Below are 24,724 nucleotides of genomic sequence, written 5' to 3'. Positions count from 1 at the left end.
TCATAATCTGACATTTAAAATATACAAATAAAATAACTCCGCTTCCGCTCCATAAATACAAACAAAGACATTTTGGGTTACGTTAGGCACCTTTTCATTCACACATTCTTCCACACATGTATATGAAACAATTATTTAAACCTCAAAGAAACAATTAAAGAGAATTTATAAGTGAAAATATATATCTTTTAAAAAAGGTTTTGCTTTTTTAGGCCATTATTTTACACAATTACAAGTTTTCTAAAGGTAGAACTGATTTCAATCAGCATGAATTCACAGCAAACTTTATGATAGTAAAAGAAAAAACTGTTGCATCTATAGTGGTTCAAAAGTAATTTTCACTTTCACACACTCAAACATTAGTTTTTTTTCTGTCCCAAAACAATTAGGTTTACAAAATACTTAACAATCAGCTTTTTGTAAACTATGTACCCCGTCTGTAAAACAATCTTCAGCATTTCCTGCTTTGACATATTTCTCTGCCCGAATTTTGCAGCTGTGTAGTTACTTGGCAAATAAAATTAAAGGGTTACAAACACGTGATTTAAACCCCCTTTGAAAAATGTAAAGGACAGAAGGATTAAATCAGAGAAAAATATTTTTTGATGGCGTAATCACAAAATGTGTGCGTGCAGATTCTTCTTTCTCCATCTTCGTGATATCCTAGAATGAGTCTGTTTATCTTCCTGAGAAAGATGATGGATTAAAAAAAAAAAAAAACCCTCTTCCGGTTTTCTTTTTTCCCTTAAGTGTTTAAATCTGAGACAAAACAGATAAGTTATTTATGTTTAGTTTGCACCATAGTTCATGTCTGACTTTGCTCTACCTACGTCCTCGTGTGCTCTTAACGACCACCATACAGGTGGATCTTGGTGAACGAGACAGTCTCGAAATAGTCTTTCTGGCCCTTCTCGTAGATGACAAAGATGTACTTGCGGTCTTCTACAGAGCCGCTGTCCAGTGATGTCATACTGGAGTAGCCGCTCGGACCCGCCCATATCTGGACAGCTTTGTTCTCCCAAGACATGCCGTTTGTCAGCGACCATTTCAGGGTTAGATTCACTCCTGAAGGAGATAAAGCATCACTTATTTATCCACTCAACTTAATCAGGATCATTTCAACCTGGGTTTTTTCTCATCAGTGAGACTCTGTGTTTTGTGCTGATTAAGCAGTTTCCACCTGTACTGCAAAGATTCAGGGAAACAAGGTCAATCTATCTGATTACAGCATTGCATCATGGTATCATTTTCTGCCAGAAAGTTTGCCTCAAACTGGCGTGCATGGATCACTGCGTAGCATCAGATTTCTGTGTTTACTTTCAGTTCAAATTGAAACCGAAATAAGGTGAAAGTCACTTTTTTATGAAGCTTTACTGAGCTAGTACTTTAGCTCATATGTGAATACAGTTCATAAAAAAGTGGAAAGTTGCCATGATTTATAGAGCTACAGTAAAAACAAACCAGATAAGTTAGGGGAGCTGAAATAAACTTAATTATCATTGGATTCCATAAGAATATAAAGTAGTTATTGTGCCGTAAAGGAAAACACTAAAAGTGGCCAAAGTAACCAAATATTAAATTAAATTTATTAGTGAATACTAAATTTACTCAGGAACTAACTGGGTGGACATTTTTGGGGTAACAGGACATGAATATTTAATAATTATAACTAATGCAACTGATATGAGCAAAGAGTAGAAACGGGAGCAGAGATCACCATGTTTCATATTAGCATTTCTCACTAGAATGGCATACAGAATACATAAAGAGTAACATTCTTAATACACAAAACTAACTTTTTGCTAGTCTTACACAGAGATGAAAAAGCTTAGTGCTCGTGTTTCTTACTCTTTTGCTCATTGGAGGGGTTGGTGAAGTAGATCACGCCCTCTTTTTGCAGAGCTCCGGCTGCCACTACAGGATCCACCAGTGCCTCGTCAAAAATCAGGCCTTCTAAGGGCAGGGTCAACCCTCCATCATAGCTGTGCACCACAATGCGGCACCGGCAGTGGTAGTTGTTCTGGTTCCGGACGTTGATGGCGATGGTCCCGTCAGTCAACTCGATTGGCTGCAGAAGAACAGACGGAGAAAAGAGTGTATCAAAGGTGAAAGATTATAATTACAATTGTAATAGGGATGCCTTCATATAACTGCACTGAATAAAATAAATGGGAGAATCTACACTGAAGTTAAAGACAAAAACAACAACTTTCTGTCCACTAGAGGGCAGAACCACACTTCACAACAGTGCACTATGAGCATTCACGCTTCCTCATAATGTCACTAAATAAACTAATGCTAACTCCCCTTTAACTTAATAACCACCAAACTTTATTTTTGCTGCTACAAGTGTGACTTTTCCCCAAGAACCACTTGATAATTTTCTGTAATGCAAGCAAAACAAAGTCATTTTAAAACTCCACATAAACATTTCCAAAGACAAGAGAGAAGTGGCTGTTTAACGTAGGTCTATCAGAAGATTCAAATCATTAGTTACACTCAAGAACAAGAAGACCAAATTATACTTTTCCATAAAAACAACTAATAGAGCCTCCACAGGTTTGGAATATATTGGTTGAAGAAATTAAACCAAGATTAACTGATACTAGAATGATGGGAAGATACAGAATGGAGAAAGAAAGGAACTGTTCATGATCCAAAGCAAACCACATCATGTGTCAAACATGATGGAAACAATATTATGACATGGAAATTTACGGCTGCCAATGAAACAGAGTCACCAGTGTTTATTGATGATGTGACTGCTGACAGAAGCAAACTGCAAACCACACTCAAGAATTTCACAAGAAACTGGATATTCCTCATAGGCCAAGTGAGTCACCTGATCCAACCAAACACGGCACGCGTTTCAGTTATTAAATAGAAAAGTGAATGTAGAAAAAGCCTCAAATAAGCTGCAAGGAAGGAAACCATCTGCAGTAAAGGACTGACAGAGCATATTACAGTTTTTGCCCGTTGCTTGAACACTATAAACCCATGCTCAGACTAAAGTAACACAACGTGAAGCTTTTGTTACCATACCTCAAACACATGTACCCATACCTTAAACAAAAGCGCTGCTTTGCACCCCAGTACCAATTATGCAACACTCCTACTCCTTTATGCAACACACCTACCCCTTTATGCAACACACATGGTCCTGCATGCTACACTCTATTTCATACATAAGACACTTCGCTCACAAAATGAAATCTCAGGGTGCCATTCGGAAAACACATGTATCCAAAATACAAAACACATCGGATAATTGCAACCACTCAAATACACACCTGAAGGCACGTACTTGCAAAACCGAACACCAATTAGCCAACTACAAAAAGCCCTCAGCGTAGCCATTTCAAGAACTTTGCAAGCATGGATGGAGGGAGAGCAAGAGGAAGAGGAAGAGGTAGAGGAGGAGGAGGAAGAGGAGGAGAAGGCCGAAGAGGCCATGAACGGACCCATATTTCTGATGAAATAAGAGCAACTTTGGTGGACCATGTCATCAACCATGGCCTGACTATGAGGGAAGCTGGGCAGAGAGTCCACCCACATCTAAGCCGCTTCACAGTGGCATCTGTAATACGAACATTCCGACTAGAAAACAGGTATGTCTTCACCTCCATACCTTCTGCTCTACTCAGATGGTTTCATAGCACTGTTCTACAGTATATCACATTACCATATCAAGTGTACGGGGTGCTAATGCTCCTTTTGCAGCCAAAGTGGCTGATTCCTTATATTGAAGTACAGTGTTGTACAGTGGATGACACAGTACATACAGTAAAGTACTGTAAGAAAAATAAGCAAACCGATGACAATATGTGGTTGTATTCCTCCAGAATGACCCGAAGACCTTCTGGGGGAGGACGGCAACGCCTGTTCACACAACAGCAGGAACTTGCCGTTGTGGACCTAGTGAGGGCAGACAATGCCATCCGTCTCCACCAGCTACGACGGAAAATACTTGCAGACAGGCGAGTGTTCAGCAACATAAACCATGTGAGCATCACCACCATCAGACGCATCTTGGGTAAACTCAGCATCACCATGAAGCAGCTCTACAGAGTCCCATTCGAGAGGAACAGTGACAGGGTCAAAGGACTTCGAGCTGAATATGTACGGGTACGTGTAACTGTCCCTTACATTTACAATAGAGTATTGGTGAAGTCCAGTAGCAGCTGAATATGTACCATATCAGTACCACATGGATCTATTCTGAGAGCTACACAGGTACCTGTGTGATGGGGTGAGGGTGCCGTATGTGTAGCACTGTAGTACAGTGACATGTTCCCCTTTTTTTCAGAGAATCTCGGCCATGGATGGAGCTGCACAGCCTCATGAATACATTTTCATTGATGAAGCTGGATTCGACCTGAGCAAAACAAGACGACGGGGTCGTAATGTAATTGGCCAAAGGGCAATTGTGCACGTCCCAGGGCAGCGCGGGGGAAACATCACATTATGTGCCGCCATATGCCTTCGAGGGCTTCTGCACCATCATGCAATACTAGGTCCATACAATAGCCAACACATACTCACATTTCTAGATGCTCTCCATGATATAGTTGTACAGAACAGAGCAGATCAGCCCAGGTTTGTGGTGATATGGGATCATGTCAGTTTCCATCGGGCTGCTCTGGTCCAGGCCTGGTTCTCCAACCACAATCAATTTGAAGTGGTATACTTGCCCCCTTACTCACCATTTTTAAACCCTATTGAGGGTTTTTTTAGGCTTGGAGATGACGTGTATATGACCGCCAACCACATGCCCGCATGCCTCTTCTGCAGGCAATGGAACAGGCCTGCGGCGACATTCAGGTGACAGCAATCCATGGATGGTTTCGACATGCAAGAGGATATTTTCCCCGGTGCCCAGCGGGAGAGGACATTGCTTGCGATGTTGATGAGGTCCTGTGGCCAGACCCCAACAGACGGCGGGATCCATGAGCCCACTTATGCACAATTGTCATGGTTTTTTGTGTTTACAGTATAGTGTTTTTTCTATTGCAGTATTATTGTGTTGTGTTTTTTTTTTTTTTTTGCTTTATCTGAATTCATGGTACTGCGATGTACACTATTGAGTAGGTCTATTTGCGTTTTTGGTTGTTTGGAAATGTGTCTCCTGTAAATGTGCCTTCTGAATACACAATGGAAATCAAGGACTGCAGTGTTTTATGTAAAGAAGACTAGTGTGTTCCCCCTGATCTGTAAGTGTTTGCATATGATGCAAGTATGTGTCATTTTGTCAACAGAGTTACATTTTGACAGAGGAATGTTAGGTTTTGACAGCAGAGTTTAGGTTTTGGGAGTGGAGTTTCATTTTGGCACAGATGTGTATGGTATATTTCCCAGTGTTGTGTCGTGTTTACTTGTGTTTAGAGTTTTGGCACAATGAGCGACGTTTTGCCAAATGTGTTCAAGCAACGGGCAAAAACTGTAAAGGAGGAAATGCAACATTCGGTGATGTCCTTGACTTCAAGGAGTCGTTATTAAAAGCATTAAAAACAATCCTTATGTTAATTTTTCCTATCGTGTTTGAGCGTCTGAAATGGGGGACTGTGCATAAAAAGGGCCATCATTTATAAACAGTTAATCGTTTTGTAATCGTGAATTAAGCTGAAAGTCTGCACTTTTAAATCCATCATAGTAGAGTAGTGAAACTCTGGTATTATTTATCCTGTACCACTTTATTTATAAAGCAAGTAAGTGAAGGAGATCACCTGATGTGCGATGATAAATCCTTCCACAATTCTGGAGCCGAGAAAGCTCTATCATCTCAGAGTTTGCATTATGTCTTTGGAACGAGTAAAAGCACGTGGCCTTCTGACCTGACCTGCTGACCTGTACACAAACATGTGCTAGAGTAGGTATGAAACAGCACTGTGCTAAAGTATGCAGATGACTCTGTTATTGTTAGTCAGTTGCAGGAGGCCAGCCTCATGATTCTGTTAAATGGCACGTTGAGTCCTCTCTTCAGTTAAAAAATGTCAAAAGATGTTAATCACTGATTGGTCTGATTTTAGGAAATGTTCTCACACACAACAGGTCACAGCTATAAAGGGCCAGGTGGTATAACGTCTTGAGTCTGATAAACATCTTGGAACAATTATTGATTCAAAACTGAACTTTGAGGCAAACAAACTGTGAAGCTGTGAGCACAGAAGGCACCAGCAACTGTCCTGCTTGAGGAAACGTTCTTTCTTCCACAAAACCACGATGACTTTATCCCGCTTTCACCAAGTCTGTTTTGTCCTTTTCCTTGGTGGTCTGGATATTTATGTGTAAAAAAACAGAAGCTCACTCAGGCACAATGTTAAATTACAGGCTGACTGGTGAGCCACAGCTGAACCCAGCTTCTCTGTATGTCAGGCAGTTACAGCGGTTGGCTAGTTAACTTTCACTTGATGACTCACAGCCGTTGCATAGCGAGTTTCAATCTCAATCTCTTCAATCTCTAAGGATACAAACAGAGTAATCTAAAGCTGAATGATGTTTGATCACCACTGTTATGTTTATATAAATGATATGCAAATACAGGATATGGAATGTGAAAATGTTTAACATTTGCTGATGTTATGGCTGTTTGTTGGTTTCTTTAATGGTAATTTTAAGTCTGATTATTTTGCTCAGGTATGTAGATTTGAGGATTGGTGTAAATCTTGTTATTTGCTGATTAATGCTGACAAAGGGAAACGCCTTGAATTACACAGGCTCAAAAAACAGGTTTTTCACTTTCTGATCAGTCTGTTTAAGTCAGTAAAAGCTTCAAGCGTCTGAGGACAAGATGACAAGATTTATGGGAAGTATGATTTATGGAAAATATTGATGTCATCAACAAGAAAGCTAGTCAGAGTTTTTTTTTTTTTTTAGGAAGTTAAAAAGTTAAAAGTCAACAAAAACATTATTTTTTTGGTGTATGTCAGCTTCAATATCTCCATCTGGGATGGTAACCCGAGTGTGGCAGATAGAAACAAACTGGGCAGCATTGTCAGAACTGCTGTTGGTTGACAACAAACCTCATTAGATAATCTGTATCACACTGGCGTCTTAAAAACGCCGTTCTGTTGTTGCTGTCTGAGAACGTCCTCTTTATTCTGATGCCACTAGGTAGAAAAAAGGTGTGTATGTAGTTATTATTGTATGAATAATTACCAGTATTTTTATTATGGATTGATTATGAATTGATCTGCAGCATGGTGAACCAAAGAAAGTTTTCCGCTAATGTCGACAACAAAGTTAATTTAATTGTGGAAATGACAAAAAAACTCTGTAACTGTTCAAATACTAATGGCTCTAACTGTAATCTCTAACTGACTGACGGCACCAGCAAACATACCTGGCACTCATCAGGGTTGAAGTCCTGCGCTTTTTTCTTCTGGTTGTAGGGGATGCTTTTCAGCGCTGCACCGTTGTACCAGGTTTGTCCGTGGTCGTCGCTCAGGATGCAGAAAACACCGTCGCCCTCCAGTGTCCCATGACCGCAAACCACCAACCTCCCCTTTGCAGGATTGAAGCGCTTCTGTAGTCCAAAAGACACAAACAAAAAACAGTTCAGGGATGCAGCTGTTGGTTATCATCATTTAGTATTTTTTTAATGTTTAAACACGGTTGGTGAGCTGAGAAGTCAGAGAAAACAAAGAGGAGAGGAATTAAACGAGTGAGCTGTGTTCAAATAATTTTTTTTTTTTTTTTTACAGATACTGTTTTGTGTCATATTACTGATTAAAAAGGTGTAATATCCACAAACATAACAGCTCTTAAAGATTGATATAGACTGTGGAGAGAAACAAGCAGCTGCAGACATTACTGTCTGGATTAAATGCATTCAAAGCTGAAAATAAAGCTATGCATCTGGTTAAATTCAATTGAATAAAGTCCATATTAGAAAGGCAAGTATAAATATAGCTCACACAAAAACAAAGAGGTTCATTTACTGAATATCGGTGCTGTTACACTTGCAGTGCCTTACATTATGCTCTAACTTTTTCTTTTATAAACCAGCTTTAATATTCCTGTGTGTGAGCTGAGCACCTCTATGCAAGCAGAGGTTTGCTTGTCTGGAGCATTCATGTGTGTGTTAACACCAGCGATGATCTCAGAGGAGCAACTGCTGCTGCCCATCAGTCTGGGTTTCCAAACAATTTGAAGTTGACTCAAAAGTGGAAAACATTCAGGACAGCTGCTGATCTTCCCAGGACTGGACGTCCCAGCGAATTCACCCCAAGGTCAGATGGTTAAATGCTGGGAGAAGCTGGATAAAAATCCCTGAGAGCTACATCTCAGACTCAGCAGGCCTCATCTAGCAAATTAAATGTTACAGTTAATGTTCGTTTAGAAAAAGACTGAACAAGCACAGCTTGTTTGGAAGGGTTACAAGGAGAAAGCCTGTCTTCTCTAAAAAGAACATGAAAGCACAGCTTAGTCGCGCTGACTCCTGGAACAATGTCCTTTGGACAGACGAGGCCAAAGCGGAGCTGTTTGTTCATCGTGCACAGCACCACCTGACAACCAAACACAGCATATCAGCACAAACACCAGGTGTCGCTTCTCTAATCTGGACAGAATAATAAAAGAGACAGCAATCACGAACCAGTGCAATCCTCAGTAATCCTTTATCTTCTGAGCTCATGACTTCTTTTTTTTTTCCTTTTTATTAAAGCTGGCCTGTTTTTATGACAGCTGCACATTGTAAAACTCTGATGTCAAACTCAAACCAGTGCTTTTGTACCCGAGTCACATTGGAATGTGTGTGTGTGTGTGTGTGTGTGTGTGTGTGTGTGTGTGTGTGTGTGTGTGTGTGTGTGTGTCAGTCAGAGTGTCAGAGTGTGACCCCATAAACAACTTCCCTTAACCTGCTGGTCTGGAAAATCCAACAGTTCATCTATATGTAAAAAAGCACTTAGACTAAAACTGACATAGCTACGTTAATCCTACCGTAAAACAATAAGACAAGGTACAACCTCTCCCATACTCCCAGGATGTGGGGGTGAACGCCAGAACACCCTGGAATGTCACAGACCCCCTAGGATGAGACATTCTTTCAATATGCCACCAACTATATACTTCTAAACACTAATGATTACATGCAGTATTCTACCATATGCAAACTTATATCATTAAAGGATTATACTGACTACTAAGTACAATTTTCTATTGACAGATAGGGAGTCAGATTGATAAAGAATGTAGTCTACAAGTAGGATCAATAAAAGGCTTGTGGCTTCTAATGCATGAACACACAATCACTCTTTTTGCTAAGCATCAAAAGAATATTCTTAATGCTAATTTAATGCAAATTAGTTTTTGCACATTACACCTAAACCTCTTCAGAGCATAATTACAGAGGTGGAAAACAGATGCATGGAGCAAGATTTCAGGAACAGGAACCAAATTTACATTATAGCCACAGAGAAATCTGCCTGGAAAATCTCACTTTAACATCTTGAATCGTGACTCTGTGATGAGAATTGCTGAGCACCCAGGAGCTCATGATCACAATAAAAATAAATCCAGCTTAAAGGTCGTTTCACTTACATTTTAGCTCATTTTACAGCTTGAAAAGTTCTCTCACTTCAGTGTCACATGTCTTGTTCTCTCACCTGGAGGCCGAGGCCCGGCCCGGGAGCAAAGTTCTTCACGCCGAGCGTAACCGAGAGGTTTCTGGGCGGGGTCCAGCTGAGGCCGTCATCCCGGCTCTCCACCATCATGATGCTGGCCGGGCTACAGTGGTAGTGGTGGAAGCACACTGAGTAGATCAGAATCACTGAGCCCACTTCCTCGTCCACCACAACAGAGCCCAGGTTTATGCCATCCGGTGCCGCCCCGTCATCGATAATAAAGGTGGTCGGGGACCAGGTGGCTCCTAGAGAGATGATAGAGGAAGAGGAGGAGATGAAGCAGAGAAAACGTGACCTGTTTTTTGTGCTTTTGTGATTTTTACTTTTATTTCAAGGCTCAGTCAGCAGAATTTATATCATCAGTCTGTTTGAACACTGCGTAGAACTCGTTGATCCAGTTTCAAGGTATGAAATGTTAAAAAAAAAAAAAAAAAAGGTAAATATAAATAAAACCAAACATCTACTCAAAATATCAATTATGGTTGATGCTAACAATGACATACACTCCCAGACATTCATTCAGAAGCGATAAACTCTCCTCATTTGCGCCCATGTGACTGCTGACTGTTTTCTGACACACTGTAAGTTTTGTGTGACTGTCTATCTCTTGCAGTGGTCTTGCCTTTGTCTGTGGAGCGCCGCAAAGCAAAGAATTTCGCTCCAATGTCAGAAGAAGAAGACTTCCTGGCTTCTGCAAACGCCAGCAGGCTTCCTTTGGGGGTGAAGGTGAGCAGCGGGATCCTGTAAGTGTTCACCTGACCCTGGGCTCCGCTCACCCACAGCAGCTGCTCCTCAAACACCAGGGGGTCGATCTGAACAGCGGGGAGAAGGGAAGGTAAAAGAGAGGGAAGAGATATTTGTGAATTATCTGTAGGCAGGAGCATTTTCAGCATGCTTCAGGTGTCATGTAACAGACAAACATGTGATCTGGCTTTGAGTTCAGGAAATGAAAAGAAAATCAGGTGATCTTGCTTTTCCTTTAAGGAAGCGATTTTGTGTCCTTCAGCCACTAGAAACTATTATCAAAGGTCTAAAGTGGCATCCTGGCACCTAAAATAAATAAATAATTCAACCTGATAGCAGGTAATCTGGTACAGAATAGTCTAAATCAGTTCATTTTTCATGTGGTGCAGCCTGACAGTCCTTTCAGCTATGACTATGAAGGCAATTAAAGTCATCACATGGCCCTGTCGTGCACCAACTCCACTGAAGCGAGGAGCTTCCTCCTTCTGTTTTTTTAATATGTCAAGTAAGTTAAATTCAACATTTCAAACATCTCAACTTCTATCACCAAAAACACAAACTGTTTCTGTGCAGTTTGAATATTAATACATCTGTTAGCTAAGGGTAGAGCTGCAGTATTTTCCAGGAGCACAAAAGTGAATATGATTTCACACTGACAGACAGGTCAGGAGAAGATGAGAGATTATTTTGAAGGGTAAAGACTGTAACAGATAAACTGGAAATTTAAAGCTTACATACCACGTCCTAGTGCATGCCAGATTTTAAAATCAGGCAGTGGATCTGTACAGGATGTGCAGCTGAAGTTATCTGATTATCTAATATCTGAAGACTATCCTCTGATAGTTCTAACATGTTATTAAAAGTGTATACTGTGTTGTATGGTTTACAGCTGCATGGTGCACTAATGCAGGTCAACAAAGCCATAAGACAGATAGACAGCAGACATTTACGTGGGAATTATGGTTTTAAGTTTTTTCATAGGATTCGACATAAAGTTCTGGCCATGCAATAATATACTCAGCTGAAATTAGAGTTAATTTTGATAATGCATTAAAATAAATGTCCATATGCATATGACTAAGTGACACATGTTGCTTCTAGAAGGGTTTTGGTAGGAACAATCAATACGAATGTAAGCCTTTCTTTAGTAACACTTACCAAATTCCACCTTTACCCTAGCTTTAAGGTTTAAAAGCAGCAATGATGATTCATGTAACATCAGTACTGTAGAAACTTGTTCTTTCAGGGGTCACAACAGCTCAGCATTTCATATCTGCCTCCATCTCACCCTATCCTTAGCAACTCCCTCTGCATGTCCTGCTTCACATCATTTATGAACCTGCTCTGTGGGCTCCCTTGTCGACGTCCTGGTTTGGCAGGTCTCTAAACCTGAGCTCTCCCTCTGATGTGCTCATTTCTAATCCTGGTCATTTTGAACAAAAATGTTAACATCTTCAGCTGCACCTCCTGTCGTTTTGTCAGCACATACGTCTTCAAACCATACGTCATAGCAGGTCTAGTAACAGTTTAATTCTTCTCTCCAGAGCATGCCTGCACCTCTCCAGAGTCTCTTCCACATGCTTAGTACTCTCACTACAGATCACAATGTCATCTGTAATCATAGTCCATGGAGACTCCTGCAGACTCCCAATGCATGTGAAGGTTATCCTGTCTAACGCTATGCCCATCAGTCAAAGTTACAACTCACCAATAAGACAAAAAGGCTTTTAAATATGATGGAAACTACCACAGAGAAAATGAAGCAGCAGTATATTTTGAGAAACAGAGTTACTGTCTTTTTTTTTTTTGTTAGTGTGACTTTAAAGTGTCACACGAGAGGAAATGGTTCGAAGTGATGTGTGTGTGTGTCATAACTGGCTAAAAATGGTCTGTTACCAGAGAGAGCAGCAGCCCAAATAACAGTGAAATAACAGAGAATGCAGACTATCTCATGAGGCCACAAGAACAAACTTCTTATGGTGTTTACTTAGCAAGAGAGATGGGCAAGTTTCATTCAAATGTAATATATCTGCTTTAATCCCAGCATTGTTAACGCGTCCCACACAAACTGTTTGTCACACATTTAGTTTGTTAGTTGCAGTTTGTATTCAGCAGCAGGCTGAATCCGCGAAGAGCAATAACCCTAAGAAATGCGGGGCAATAGGCGACAAAGAAACTAAACTACATGCGCAAACACAGAAAACTTCAAGTTCCCCCAACTGCCAAATCCCACTTTAACCCCTGGTTATATCCACTGTTGGGTTGCTTGCCTTTAGATTACTCTCCACCCAGAAAACAACCGCGCTAAACTAGATAAGTGATGGATGATGATTTTACTACAGTCATTGAACGTCTTTGCACTGTTTTATCTCTGAAGCAGGAAATATATAATATTATTTTTCTTTTATATATTCTTATTGTTATATGGTTGCGCGTTATATGACCTGAATGAAAGTAAAGTGCATGTTTGTAGTCCATCTTCTAAAGTTGTAGTTTCAGCACAGACATCCGCTGTCACATTATTGCTCAGAAATTCATGCCGAGCACTTAGCATGCTGTTATGAAGAGACACTAAGCAGATAATTGCGGGCTACTGTACCTGCTGAGGGCTGACGTTAGAAACACAGCAAGACACCACAACAAAGAGCTGTAGCCAAAGAGCAGCGAGCCGGCTTCCTGCTGCCATGTTGGCTCTTTCTCGTAACTTCTTCTTCTTCTTCTTCACTCCGGCAGACACAAAGAAGCGAGTGAGGAAAGAAAGTGTCGAAATAAGTCCGCAAAAACAGAAACAAAAAGAGTAGTAGGGATAAAATTCTCTCCTCTACTTCATATACCGAAAGGCCTGCCCCTGTGAGTCATATGACCCAAGGTGGGAGTCACATGACTAACGTCACTCGTTGCCTACTTCGGATTTAATGGTATTTAACCTGACATGTTTTCTATAGCCCTTTATTAACTATTAGAAATTTATTATTATAATTATTATTATTTTTTTATTTGGACTATTTTGAAAATGTTACTTTTCACTTTAATTGCTATATTTTATTGAGTCTACAAGAAAGCCTGTATGCAAGTGGTGTAAATACATGTATAAAATTGCAAATACATAATATTACACGTGTTGTGACATTTTTAATTAATTATTAATATAGCTGATGGATCAGCAGGACTTACATCTATATCGTCTTGGCTCAGTTTTTTCTCGAATATACATCCGGAAATACCGTCCGTGCGTAAATATGTGCATCTAATTCAAATTTACTTATGCACTAAATTATCATATCTCTATTCACAATACAGCAGAATGGATGCACTTATTACTTTTATCCAAACTGTGGCAGAATATCATGAAAATAGCACAGACGTCAGGCAATCTAAAGTGTGCTGTACAGAGATAATCATGAAATCGTGCACATACACACCACAGAACCACAGACCAAAAAACTCAAATCAGCTGCAGAAAACAATCCTTTACATTTAACTAGTGAAGCTGCAAACATCAGCTCAGTGGGCACTAATGACCCTCCTTCAAACTGTTCTTTAGATTTTATTCAAAGAGTGTATGCATAAAGATTTAGATACATATAAAACATAAAGTTTATATATTCTTGTCACGATCTGGTTACAGGGACTCAAACGCAGAGCGGTTAGGTGTCTCCAAGGTGTAGTTTATTTACAGTGCCAGTGCAATGTATGTAGAGGGAAGGGATCTAAAACTCCGGGGAATCACAGGGTAGCTCTCTCACACTCGCTCACGTCTTCTTTGCTCACACTCACACACGTTCACACGGCAGGGAGGACGCAGGTCCGGGGGGGGGAGAGAGAGATCTGAGGCAGAAGAGAAGGAAAGTCACCAACTAATCACAAATCACGAATTATGAAGCACAAGTCCACAGGAGCTGTGAGAACACTAACGTCAGTAGTACAATCCTCCAGCGACGAGAGGAGCTGTGTTCCAGCCTCAAATAGTGCTCCCGGTGATGACAGGTGATTGTTGTCAGGTGTGTGTGTGGGCCAAGGGCGGGAGCCCACAGTGAGCTCCGTCCAGGCAGAGAGGGAGAGAACAGAAACAGCAAATGTAGCCTTGTGGGGCCGACCGGGCAGGCACGGAGACCATGACAATTCTGCATAATACAGTGTCATGTGGATGCATTTCCCTGTGTGGTTGGCCAATAAACAGCATATTTTAAGGGTTAAATTGTAGATCTATGACTTTTTTTCTATGCTTGCAATGATCAGGATCGTTTATTTATTCTATAAATAGTAGCCATCCTTAACCCAACTGGACATTTACAATAGATAACTAAAACGACAACATATTCTCCTTACATACAAACACAGTTTTATTACGTCATTCACACACAAACACACACAGGTAAATGTAAACCACTCAGATTAAAAACTCACTTTGCAAAAATGATGCAGAAAAATGCAGAAAGTAAAAAGAAGATTTTATTTAAAATAATATTTAAAAAATCCAACTTCACATGTACAACTTCATGAAACAGTTTATTTGTTGATTTGCCGTACAGCTGATTAGTAAAGATCCTCCCCGTGTTTTCACATCCCAACTAAATCCCTGAATAAACAATAAAAACAGAAGTATGTTGGAAAATAAAAGTAATAAACATTTTACAATTTAAAACTGTGAAAAAAGGAAATTCTTTCCTACATTAGAGCCATATTTATATCAAACAGGCACTCAGAGAAAAACATAAAGTGACATTTTCCATCATAGAAACAGAAACAAGAACAATTTCATTACAAGGAAGAAAATCAGCTACCGCACATTTAATGTACCCGACTTGTATTTTAAAGTGCTCAGAGTGGTCAGTAAGACCAGAAAAGTGTTGCTTAATGCAATTACAGTACACAAGGAAACTATTATTATTATTACAGCAGATCTAATGGACTCAGCTGGACATTTAAAACCCACAGGTAAAAAAAAAAATGCAGCATTTTCTATAAAAATCTAAATATAATTCCTTTGGTTACATTAAGCACCTTGTTTTTTTCACACATTCGATCACACAAGTACCTGAATTTAATATTTTACATCAGTTTTCTAAGAGGAGAACTGATTTCAGAATTTGAGGCATCTTGTATATTTAAGAAGTTCACTTATGTGACTACACCAGGGGTGTCAAAGATAAGGTCCGGGGGCTAGAATCAGACTGGCACAGACTCCATTTGGCCCGCAGCTTTGAAAAATGTGAAGGTGCGCATAAATTGTGGACTTTTAACTGCATTTTCACTTCGTCTCTATGCAGCTCTAGATTTTGGCAACACTGTGCATGCGTCGTGGCCTGGTTAAAGCCAGATGTCTATGACTGTGTCAGTTTTACCGTCATTTCAATGATATATCAGAAAGGTAGCTCAGAAAAGAAAGGGTGGTAGTTTTTTCAGCATCTCTTGCTTCATCATTCCTGTGTGAGGTCAGGAGTCTGTCAGAATATTGTGGCTCTGCAGCTATTTACCAAAACACACATAAGAGCTGTGACATACATCAGCTTTGGAAAATGTAAAGGATAGAAAAAAAAATTAAAAAAAAGATTTTTAATCAAAAATAGCGTGACATTCATTGTGCAGATCCTTGTCTCTCCATTTTTTTGACATCATAAAATTCGTTTTTAAAGTCTCTTTGCGTTCCTGAGAAATTCGATGGATTAAAAAACCCTCTTAGTTTTCTTGCAGTGTTTCAATCTGAGAAAGAAAACAGGTGTAAATATTGTTAGACAGTTCACACTGTTCTGCATAAGACAACAAATGAACAGACGTAAACCCGGCTTCTCATCCACAACTTTGTCTCTGCGTGTTGGGGTGATATAGTTTAAATGGATGCTTCTTCTGCCACCCGAAGCGTCTTGATTTTGATCATCGCAGCGTGCTGCCATGTATCAAGCGTAATTTTCTTCTCTTACTAATTTTTGCACAGTGCATCTTACATGAAAAGTCGCACGGTCCTCCTCGGTTAACAGAAGAGAGCAACATTTATGTTTATTTCGAGGGTTCTCTTGCAAACGCTGCCTGCTTACCTCTGCTCTTTGATTACATTTAAACACAGTAATTACAACAACAGGTCACAGGCCATTTTAACTTCACACTGAACTTTAAATACTCGAAGTGCGCTCTCTGATTTCACTGGAACATTTTAAAAGGTTATATTTATTTTTGTGCAAATAGCCATGTACGTGCTTTTCTTATCTAAGTGCAAGGACACATTAGATGTACTTCATGAACTTTTGGATGTTTAAGTAAAGGATTTAATAATATTTTCTGACATTTTCTACCTACCTTCTCGTCTGCTTTAATGGCCACTATACAGGTGGATCTTGGCGAACGAGACAGTCTCGAAATACTGATTGTGGCCTTTCTCGTAGATGACAAAGATGTACTTGCGGTCCTCTGCAGAACCGCTGTCCAGTGAAGTGATGCAGGAATAGCCGCTCGGTCCCGCCCATATCTGCATGGCTTCCTTCTCCCAAGATTTGCCGTTTGTCAGCGACCATTTCAAGGTTAGGTTCACTCCTGAGGGAGATTATGAGGTTATTTACTCGATCACCCAACTTTATAACATAAATCTTAGAGAGTTTTCAGTTCAATTAAAAAAAGCATTAAGGGAATCCTCGATCATCGTATCTCAATCTCTCCACTTAGAGAGCATAAACCATTGTGAATCTATTTCGGCTGCTTTGGTGCAAATTAAAGTGACAACATGAGAGGCAACGAGGAGACAAACTACCAAAAAAGGGAGTACTTTTGCAAAGACCATTGCTCTCGCCTTATCCATCCTTTCTGATTTTTCTGTAGTGTTGCTCTGTGTTAGTGTCCTTCTCACTATTGGTACTCTGGTTGCACAGATAGTTCAGTGACACATCCATATGTGCCACAAGAAGGTTTGCTGTGCCACCCAGTACAGTCTCAAGAGTGTGGAGGAGATACCAGGAGACAGGGGAGGTTACATGAGGAGCTAGGCAGGGACGTAGTCTCTGCTCCTTTGTGCAACTGCCAGAGCACTACAAAATGAGTCTACTGACATTCTTCAAGATTGTGCTCCATTAGTGTTTTTGAACAGTGTATGTTCACTGGAAGAGGACTTATCCTCATTATCGGCTCCATATTTTGATTATTAAACTCTGGAAGAGAATTACTCATCAAAACAATCGTTCTTTATTTTATTTGGGCCTTTGTGCAGCCCTTCAGTTCATCTACTATTAGAAACAAGACATTTTACCTCCCTTTCTGTCCTTTGAGCTAACTGCTCTCTTTGACATCATACAGAGACAAGAGTATAAAAAAACTGTGTGAAAGCTGAACATTTCGTATGAGGAGAGATCAGTGTAACTATATCTTTACTTAAAATAAACAAAAGTACTGCATACAAAACTAGAAACTGTGCTTCTACAGAATTAAAGTGCTTTGTTTACTAGAGTTTAGCGCTTCTCACTCTTTTCCTCGTTGCAGGGGTTGGTGAAGTAGATCACGCCCTCTTTTTGCAGAGTTCCAGCTGCCACTACAGGATCCACCAGTGCCTCGTCAAAGATCAGGCCCTCCAAGGGCAGGGTCAACCCTCCATCATAGCTGTGCACCACAATGCGACACTGACAGTGGTATCTGTTCTGGTTCCGCACGTTGATGGCGATGGTGCCGTCAGTCAACTCAATGGGCTGGAGAAGAAGAGACGGAGAGAAAAGACTAAATGCTTGTGTTAATGCTTGTGTGTGTCACTGCACAGACCTAGCTTTAGTGATATCACATTTTATGAACTTCTCTTTTACTATGATGCCAGTTCATAGAATCTACAGAAGGAACTGAAACTGGCAAAGCAGGTAACTATGTGGAAGTTTCATCCAGTTTTATAGGAATGTGAAAATACTGCTTTGGTAAATGTGATTTCTCTTAAAGTCACACTGAAATCAATTTAAAACTTAACCTTTTTATATTCTTTATATGTTCTTTTACATCATCATAGTGTTTACTTGTTTGTGCTGTGTGGTAGCTGTGTGTCTGTTGGATCATTGTCAAAAAAAGACATTTTTAATCCCAGTGACACATTTTCCTGGATACCTCTTACCTGGCACTCATCAGGGTTAAAGTCTTGTGGTTTCTTCTTGTGGTTGTAGGGGATACTTTTCAGCGCCGCACCGTTGTACCAGGTTTCCCCGTGGTCGTCGCTCAGGATGCAGAAAACACCGTCGCCGTTCAGCGTCCCGTGACCGCAAACCACCAACCTCCCCTTTGCAGGATTGAAGCGTTTCTGTAGTCCAGAGCAGACAAAACAGGAAGAAAGATGGTGATCAGAGTCAGCATCGTGACCTCTGTTATAATTCTTATCAGTGCATAGTATTACATCTGAGTAGATCACTAAACACCTAAAGGTTTCTATTTAAAAAGCAAACCTTTTGGGTTTACTGAGGCTTTAAACTGAAAAGTAATGACTGAATGAATCTGGGGGGGGGTTTATTATGCATGTTGTTGTTTTTGTGCTCTCCTGCAACCTCAAGTATTTGTTCCTTGTTTAGGTTCTTGTTTCAGTTTTTAAGTCTTTTTTTATTATGCTTTAACTGTGAAAATTGTTTAAAGTCATCAAAATCTTTTCCAAATCTATCTGCTTTAGAGATACAGGTCACTTACATTTTAAGTAGAGCAAAAAAGCAGTAAGCCAAGAAGTAGATTTTTTTTATTCCCTCTGAATTAGAGCAATAAAAGCACTCGAGTTCAAACTGGGCGCTGGTACAGCAGGTAAACCATATGTGATAAGGTTATTCCTTAGGCCCAGGTTTGAATTTTTCCCATAGCTTTCCTGGTTTCTTTCTTCTGTCCTTTCTAGAATAAAAACTAACAAGCCACAAACTATATCTTAAAACGTATAAACGCCAAATATAGTTGTTGTTTTTTTACATTAACAGCAGTAACACCTGTTGATCACCTGTGAACTATTAAATCTTTACCAGAAAAGTATTTTTTTTTAAAGAAAAAATATTAGTTTGCATATATGAGTTTAAATTTGCATCATTCTTGTCATGGCTAACTGTGTGGGGAAATAAATGAGGACCCAAGAGCAGGCACTCGCTGAGATACGAAGGAGGTTTATTGCAAAATAAAACACAAGGAGAGAATGGCAAAACGGAACAAAAGATAATCTAAACTGGGAGGAATAAACTTTACACAGACGTAAAGCTGAAAACACTCATATGAGACAGAGACCTTCAGAATAAAACAGGAAACTCACACATTCGAAGACACAGACCAAGAAACATGGACTTTACACAGAGGGAACACACGGGCAGAGAAAACTAAACACAGAACAGAGGGGGCACAGAGAAACACGAGGGGCAAGGGATCAAAACCTAGGAACCATGGAAATAAATCACTAATGAACTCGACATTATACAAAAATCTCAGAGAACTGAAAACGCTGGGTCAAAATGAACCAGAACCGTGACAATTCTTGCAACATCAGGCATTTTTGTGTAACTGATTCTGCATTTTCAGGAAAAACTAATCTGTCTATGACAATGTTGAGGTCACAGAAACTGAGAATAGCTTGTATGGAATATGATACACGTGGCATCACGAGGTCAGGCGTGCACATGGTCGGTGAGTTTCAGCTTGTGACGCCGAGGCTGAATACATGTCAGCACTTTCACATGGTGGATCATTTGACCTCAACAAGAAAAGACGAACAACGCGCCTGAGAGAGGCTGTGATATGGCATCAAAAACAAAACCAGGCAGCTCAGTTTATAACACTAAGTTCATTTGTAATGAACTGGTTCTCCATGAGGGATTTAAACCCTGTTGTGCCAAACTGTTGCACTTTCAGGTGCTATACTGACCATTTTCTGTCTGAGCTTGAAGCTATGAGGATCTCTGCTCTCACTTCTTTAATTTGGACAGGATAAAAAAAAGAGACAGGAATCGAGAACCAGCTCCAAACTGTTCCATCACTTAACCTCCAGGCTCATCAGTTCCTTTTGTTAAAGCTAGCTGCTAAATTCACAGCAATGCAGCCTTTTGCACACATGAAAGTGTTTCTACACAGAGATAATAAAGCAGTGCAGGACAGCTCTCCTTCTACACAGAAAACTGATCAAGATTAACGATCTGATCCATCAGCAGATTCAATAAGGGCCTTGGTGCTTCTAATGCACAAAAAACACTCTTTTCACTGACAATAAAAGATTCATACTGCCAAACCAGTGCACTAAGTTTGCACACACGTGCAAAATTATGCATAATTACAGAGGTGGAAAGCCACGCAGTAAAATCTTACTTTATGACTTTCATGGAAATACTGAGCTGTCAGGATTCACATGATCCAAATAAAAATGAATCTGGCTTAAAGGTCATTGAAATCATTTTACATCTTGAGAAGTTCACTCACTTCAGTGTCACATGACTCTCTCTCACCTGGAGGCCGAGGCCCGGCCCGGGAATGAAGTTCTTCACCCCGAGCGTAACTGAGAGGTTTCTGGGCGGGGTCCAGCTGAGGCCGTCGTCCCGGCTCTCCACCATCATGATGCTGGGTGGGCTGCAGTGGTCGAGGTAGAAGCACACGTCGTAGATCAGAATCACTGAGCCCACTTCCTCGTCCACCACAACGGAGCCTAAGTTCAGGCCGTCCGGCTTCATCCCGTCATCGACGATGAAGCTGGTCGGGGACCAGGTGGCTCCTGGAAGATGATAAATTGTTCAATTTGACGTTTTATGATTTAACTTTCTACTCACGGAACAGTTGTGTTATAACTCTGAATTTTTTTTGTCTATATTTTCCACTAATTTTGTGCATTTTCTCCTTTTAAAACCAAGATTTCAGTTTTATGTTTGGGGCTCAATCACGAGAATTTATGCAATCAAGCTGTTGTATTGCTGTTTTTTTCTACAAACCAGGGCTAAAACTGTGACATGTGTGACATAATTTTGAAAATATTTGTAAAACCAAATATCTGCTGCAAAAACTGACTGATGCTAATGATAATGGCACATGTCTCTTAACTGAACTGGTCTCCACAGAGAGGGCAAACATCAGAGACAGGTGTGTGAGTCTCTGCATCGCGCTGCACCGTAATTGTTTTAATCGCACATGAGGTTAACACAGGGACAGTTTTCAGAGTTTTCAGGGGGATGGACAAATGAATCATGACTGTGCTGCTCTTCTACAAATCCTTCTTAACGTTTTAAGCTATCGTGTCTACAGACAGAGTGATGATGCTACCAAAAACACAACCTCTTGAGCAGAGGTAAAAAATAAATGCTGTCATGGCTCACGACAGGTATTAGCTGATTGCTCATTTCCAGTGTATTGTATTTGATACCTCTTTTATGTTAGTTTTTGAGACTTCTACATCATCAGCGTGATTTTTCCCCCCAGAAAAAAAAACCTAAACAATTTGCACAAAAGTTACAGATGTAGCAAAAATGATGCAAAAGTGTTTTAACACCTTTATCTGTTTATTTATTTATTATTTTTTGCATTTGGCTTTGACGTCTGCCTTTCTTCCCAGCGCTTCCACTTCCCAGTCTTGTTTAAAAGTGAAGTTTTGCATGTTTTGACCCTCTGTGTTGCTCTGACTTGTGATCAAATGCACGTATACAGGCTGTTAGTTTGACTCAGCTGAGTCTTGCCTTTGTCTGTGGAGCGCCGCATTGCAATGAACTTCGCTCCACGGTCAGCAGAAGAAGTCTTCCTGGCTTCTGAAAACGCCAGCAGGCTTCCTTTGGGGGTGAAGGTGAGCAGCGGGATCCTGTAGGTATTCACCTGGCCCTGGGACCCACTCACCCACAGGAGCTGCTCCTCAAACACCAGGGGATCAATCTGAACAGCAGGGAGGAGGGACCCACTCACCCACAGGAGCTGCTCCTCAAACACCAGGGGATCAATCTGAACAGCAGGGAGGAGGGCAGATAAAAAGAGTCAGGGATGACTGAGAAGTATCTACAGGCAAAACCAGTTTGGCCAAGAGCATCTTCAGCATACTTTAGGTGTCATGTGATCGTGCTTCGAGTTTTGGAAATTATTTTATTTTATTCAACTGCAACATTTACCTAAAAATTATTTATACCTTAGAAATCCCCAAATCATGCAAGTTCTAGAGAAAAAGAAACAAAAAGCCTAACATTTAACCTTTAATGAATCGATTTCACTCTAACCAACCTTAGCTAACACGTCACCAGCTCCACCGCACACACTGCAGGGCTTCAGCATGCTGCTATAACCCGGTAATAAGCAGGTAATAACAGGCACTGTACCTGGGAAGGGTTGACGGTGAGGACACACGAAGACGCCAAAGCAGAGAGTAGTAACCACAGTGCAGAGAGCCGCCATGCTGCCATGTTTGACTTCCTTCTCGGATTTCTTCTTCTTCAGAACAGAAACACACAGCAAAGATCGCGCGAAAGCCTCTCTTTTATCTTGCCTTACTTCTTTAACCAACACATCTTCCCAATAAGTCATATGACAAAGACGGTCACATGACTAAAGCACCTATCAAAATAAAAGAGGAAACTTTACTTGATTTAATTTTTAATCCTAACGACTGATTATAGAATATCGTTATTTACATTACATAAGCAAATAATGCAGTTACTTTTATCATGTCTTTTTTTTAAAAAAAGGTAATACGTATTCAAGGTTGTATTGTGCATGTTGTACAGTTTTACACATCCTTGCACATCCTTCCTTAATAATTAAAGGAAGAGTTTCATAGTTAAACTAATATTATAGATGTTTTACAGAGAAGCAGGGAAGTGCAAATCACATGTACAACATCAACAACAAAATAACGTTTCCGAAAGCACTTTTACATAAAAAAAATAAACAAACAAATAAAAGAATTGACAACAAACTAACATTTAGGAAAACACTTTAACAAGTCCGCAACAAATTAACAAGTGGCTCTTGACGGAAATGGATTGTCTGAAATACCGGAAGTGACTCAACGATTAGGCTTACTACATTATTTGTAGTACAGAAAAGTGATTTGTAGTCAGCTAAACAAGGGCTTTTCACAGAAGTAGTGTTCAGTTAATGTTTGAAGAGATTTTACAAAAGAGTATGGGTGAGATAATGAAGTTCAGATTTTTAAATGCCACGGGGATTTTCTTAAGAAAATATCCAGGCCTTAAAACCGTCATGGTCCACACTCCAGCCCAGCAGGTGGCGGTAAAGCGCCTTTAAGTTGACGGCAGAAGAAGAAGCAGCAGCTAAACACGGGATTTCAACAAACGGACTTGTTGCGGACTTGTTAATTTGTTGCGGACTTATTAAAGTGTTTTCTTAAATGTTATTTTGTTGTCATTTTTTGTTTTTGTTTTTTACGTAAAAGTGTTTTTGGAAATGTTATTTTGTTGTTGATGTTGTAAATGTGATTTGCACTTCCCAGCCACCGTTCTATACAGTATTAAACATATTTTTGTTTGTTTGTTTTTATTTTTGGAATAAATGTCATTGGTGTGTAAATTTTGAGCATGTAATTCTAATTTTCTTCGATTTCAGATGTCCATTCAAAAGATAAGAACATGGAAAAGGTTTCATGCACTTACCATTTTTATACACATGGGGGCAGAAACAGCACGGACGCCTGTCATGCACGCACACACACACACACACACACACGACCAAAAAACAAAACAAAAGCAAAGTTAGAGCAGAAAATGGTTTTTGTGCTATTTACTGAAGCTCCAAACCTCAACTCAACTTAGTAGGAAGCTGCATGCGGAAATCCAGTTTTCAGAGAAAAAAGTTTAAACTTTAAACCTTTACAGTGAGGAAGGACTCTTATTGGTGCGATATAACCTTTTCTTGAAAAGATACAAAACATTTTCAAAAACTGTGTGTGCCTAGAGGTGTTTTTCAGTAGGAGGGGCGGAGGGAAATCTGGTGGTTAAGATATAAATCAGTAAACTAGCATACTCACTTAAGTGTCAGTGCACATTATACATCTCTCTTTATATTCTATCATATTCTGCAGCAGAACAGCTGCTGATTGCACTTTTAATTATTAAAACTGCCAAAAACATGAATGCCATGACACTCCTGTGTGGATGTGGAAGGTGCTGTTTGTCTTTTAAGGGAGCTGGTGCCACATTTAAAGGTAAAATGTGAAAAAATTACTAATACACAGGGTGCTGTGGCTGTAGATGTCTGATTTATTGTCCAAATTTTTATGTCTTTTGGGACTGTGTTAAGATCTGACCTTTCTCTGTTCTGTGTGATTTAGCACGCCTTGGTCTGGGGATATTATATTTAGATCTTCACACGTGTGAATCCATATTGACCCACAGTGGGGTCCTTGGACCTTATGAGTTAATGTGTAACAGTCGTTCTGAAGTTTTAGCTTCTTGCAACTACGGATACTG

At 40.1% G+C, this 24,724-nt stretch overlaps 2 protein-coding genes across 2 annotated transcripts; both read right to left on the bottom strand.

Moving 5' to 3' along the window:
- Positions 1–750: 750 nt before the first annotated feature.
- Positions 751–13,198, bottom strand: LOC146609479 (sialidase-1-like). Its single transcript, XM_085346327.1, has 6 exons — positions 12,964–13,198; positions 10,243–10,432; positions 9,603–9,865; positions 7,340–7,522; positions 1,849–2,068; positions 751–1,065 (listed from the first exon to the last, which is right to left on the bottom strand). The coding sequence occupies exons 1-6, from the start codon at positions 13,048–13,050 to the stop codon at positions 845–847; spliced, it is 1,164 nt and encodes a 387-aa protein (XP_085202453.1). The 5' UTR covers positions 13,051–13,198; the 3' UTR covers positions 751–844.
- A 2,756-nt stretch (positions 13,199–15,954) lies between these two features.
- Positions 15,955–22,799, bottom strand: LOC146609478 (sialidase-1-like). The gene is made up of 7 exons (XM_085346328.1): positions 22,616–22,799; positions 21,992–22,247; positions 20,777–21,039; positions 18,439–18,621; positions 17,812–18,031; positions 16,659–16,892; positions 15,955–16,067 (listed from the first exon to the last, which is right to left on the bottom strand). Exons 1-6 carry the CDS (start codon positions 22,697–22,699, stop codon positions 16,672–16,674), a joined length of 1,227 nt encoding a protein of 408 aa, XP_085202454.1. The 5' UTR covers positions 22,700–22,799; the 3' UTR covers positions 15,955–16,067; positions 16,659–16,671.
- Positions 22,800–24,724: the final 1,925 nt, after the last annotated feature.

Source organism: Diplotaxodon limnothrissa, linkage group LG22 (genome assembly GCF_057381915.1).
Source record: "Diplotaxodon limnothrissa isolate DT_005_m linkage group LG22, D_limnothrissa_male_GT1.1, whole genome shotgun sequence".
Lineage (NCBI taxonomy): Eukaryota > Metazoa > Chordata > Actinopteri > Cichliformes > Cichlidae > Diplotaxodon > Diplotaxodon limnothrissa.
This window is presented reverse-complemented; position numbering and strand designations above follow the sequence as displayed.

What these genes read in the sequence shown, in the direction of transcription:
- LOC146609479 (XM_085346327.1), bottom strand. Translation starts at nt 13,050, where the DNA reads ATGGCAGCAGGAAGCCGGCTCGCTGCTCTTTGGCTACAGCTCTTTGTT. An exon ending in GCGGCGCTCCACAGACAAAG is followed by an intron (nt 9,866 to 10,242) that starts GCAAGACCACTG and finishes TCATCTCTCTAG; the next exon opens with GAGCCACCTGGTCCCCGACC. An exon ending in CCCCTCCAATGAGCAAAAGA is followed by an intron (nt 1,066 to 1,848) that starts GTAAGAAACACG and finishes TATCTCCTTCAG; the next exon opens with GAGTGAATCTAACCCTGAAA.
- LOC146609478 (XM_085346328.1), bottom strand. Translation starts at nt 22,699, where the DNA reads ATGGCAGCATGGCGGCTCTCTGCACTGTGGTTACTACTCTCTGCTTTG. An exon ending in GCGGCGCTCCACAGACAAAG is followed by an intron (nt 21,040 to 21,991) that starts GCAAGACTCAGC and finishes ATCATCTTCCAG; the next exon opens with GAGCCACCTGGTCCCCGACC. An exon ending in CCCCTGCAACGAGGAAAAGA is followed by an intron (nt 16,893 to 17,811) that starts GTGAGAAGCGCT and finishes AATCTCCCTCAG; the next exon opens with GAGTGAACCTAACCTTGAAA.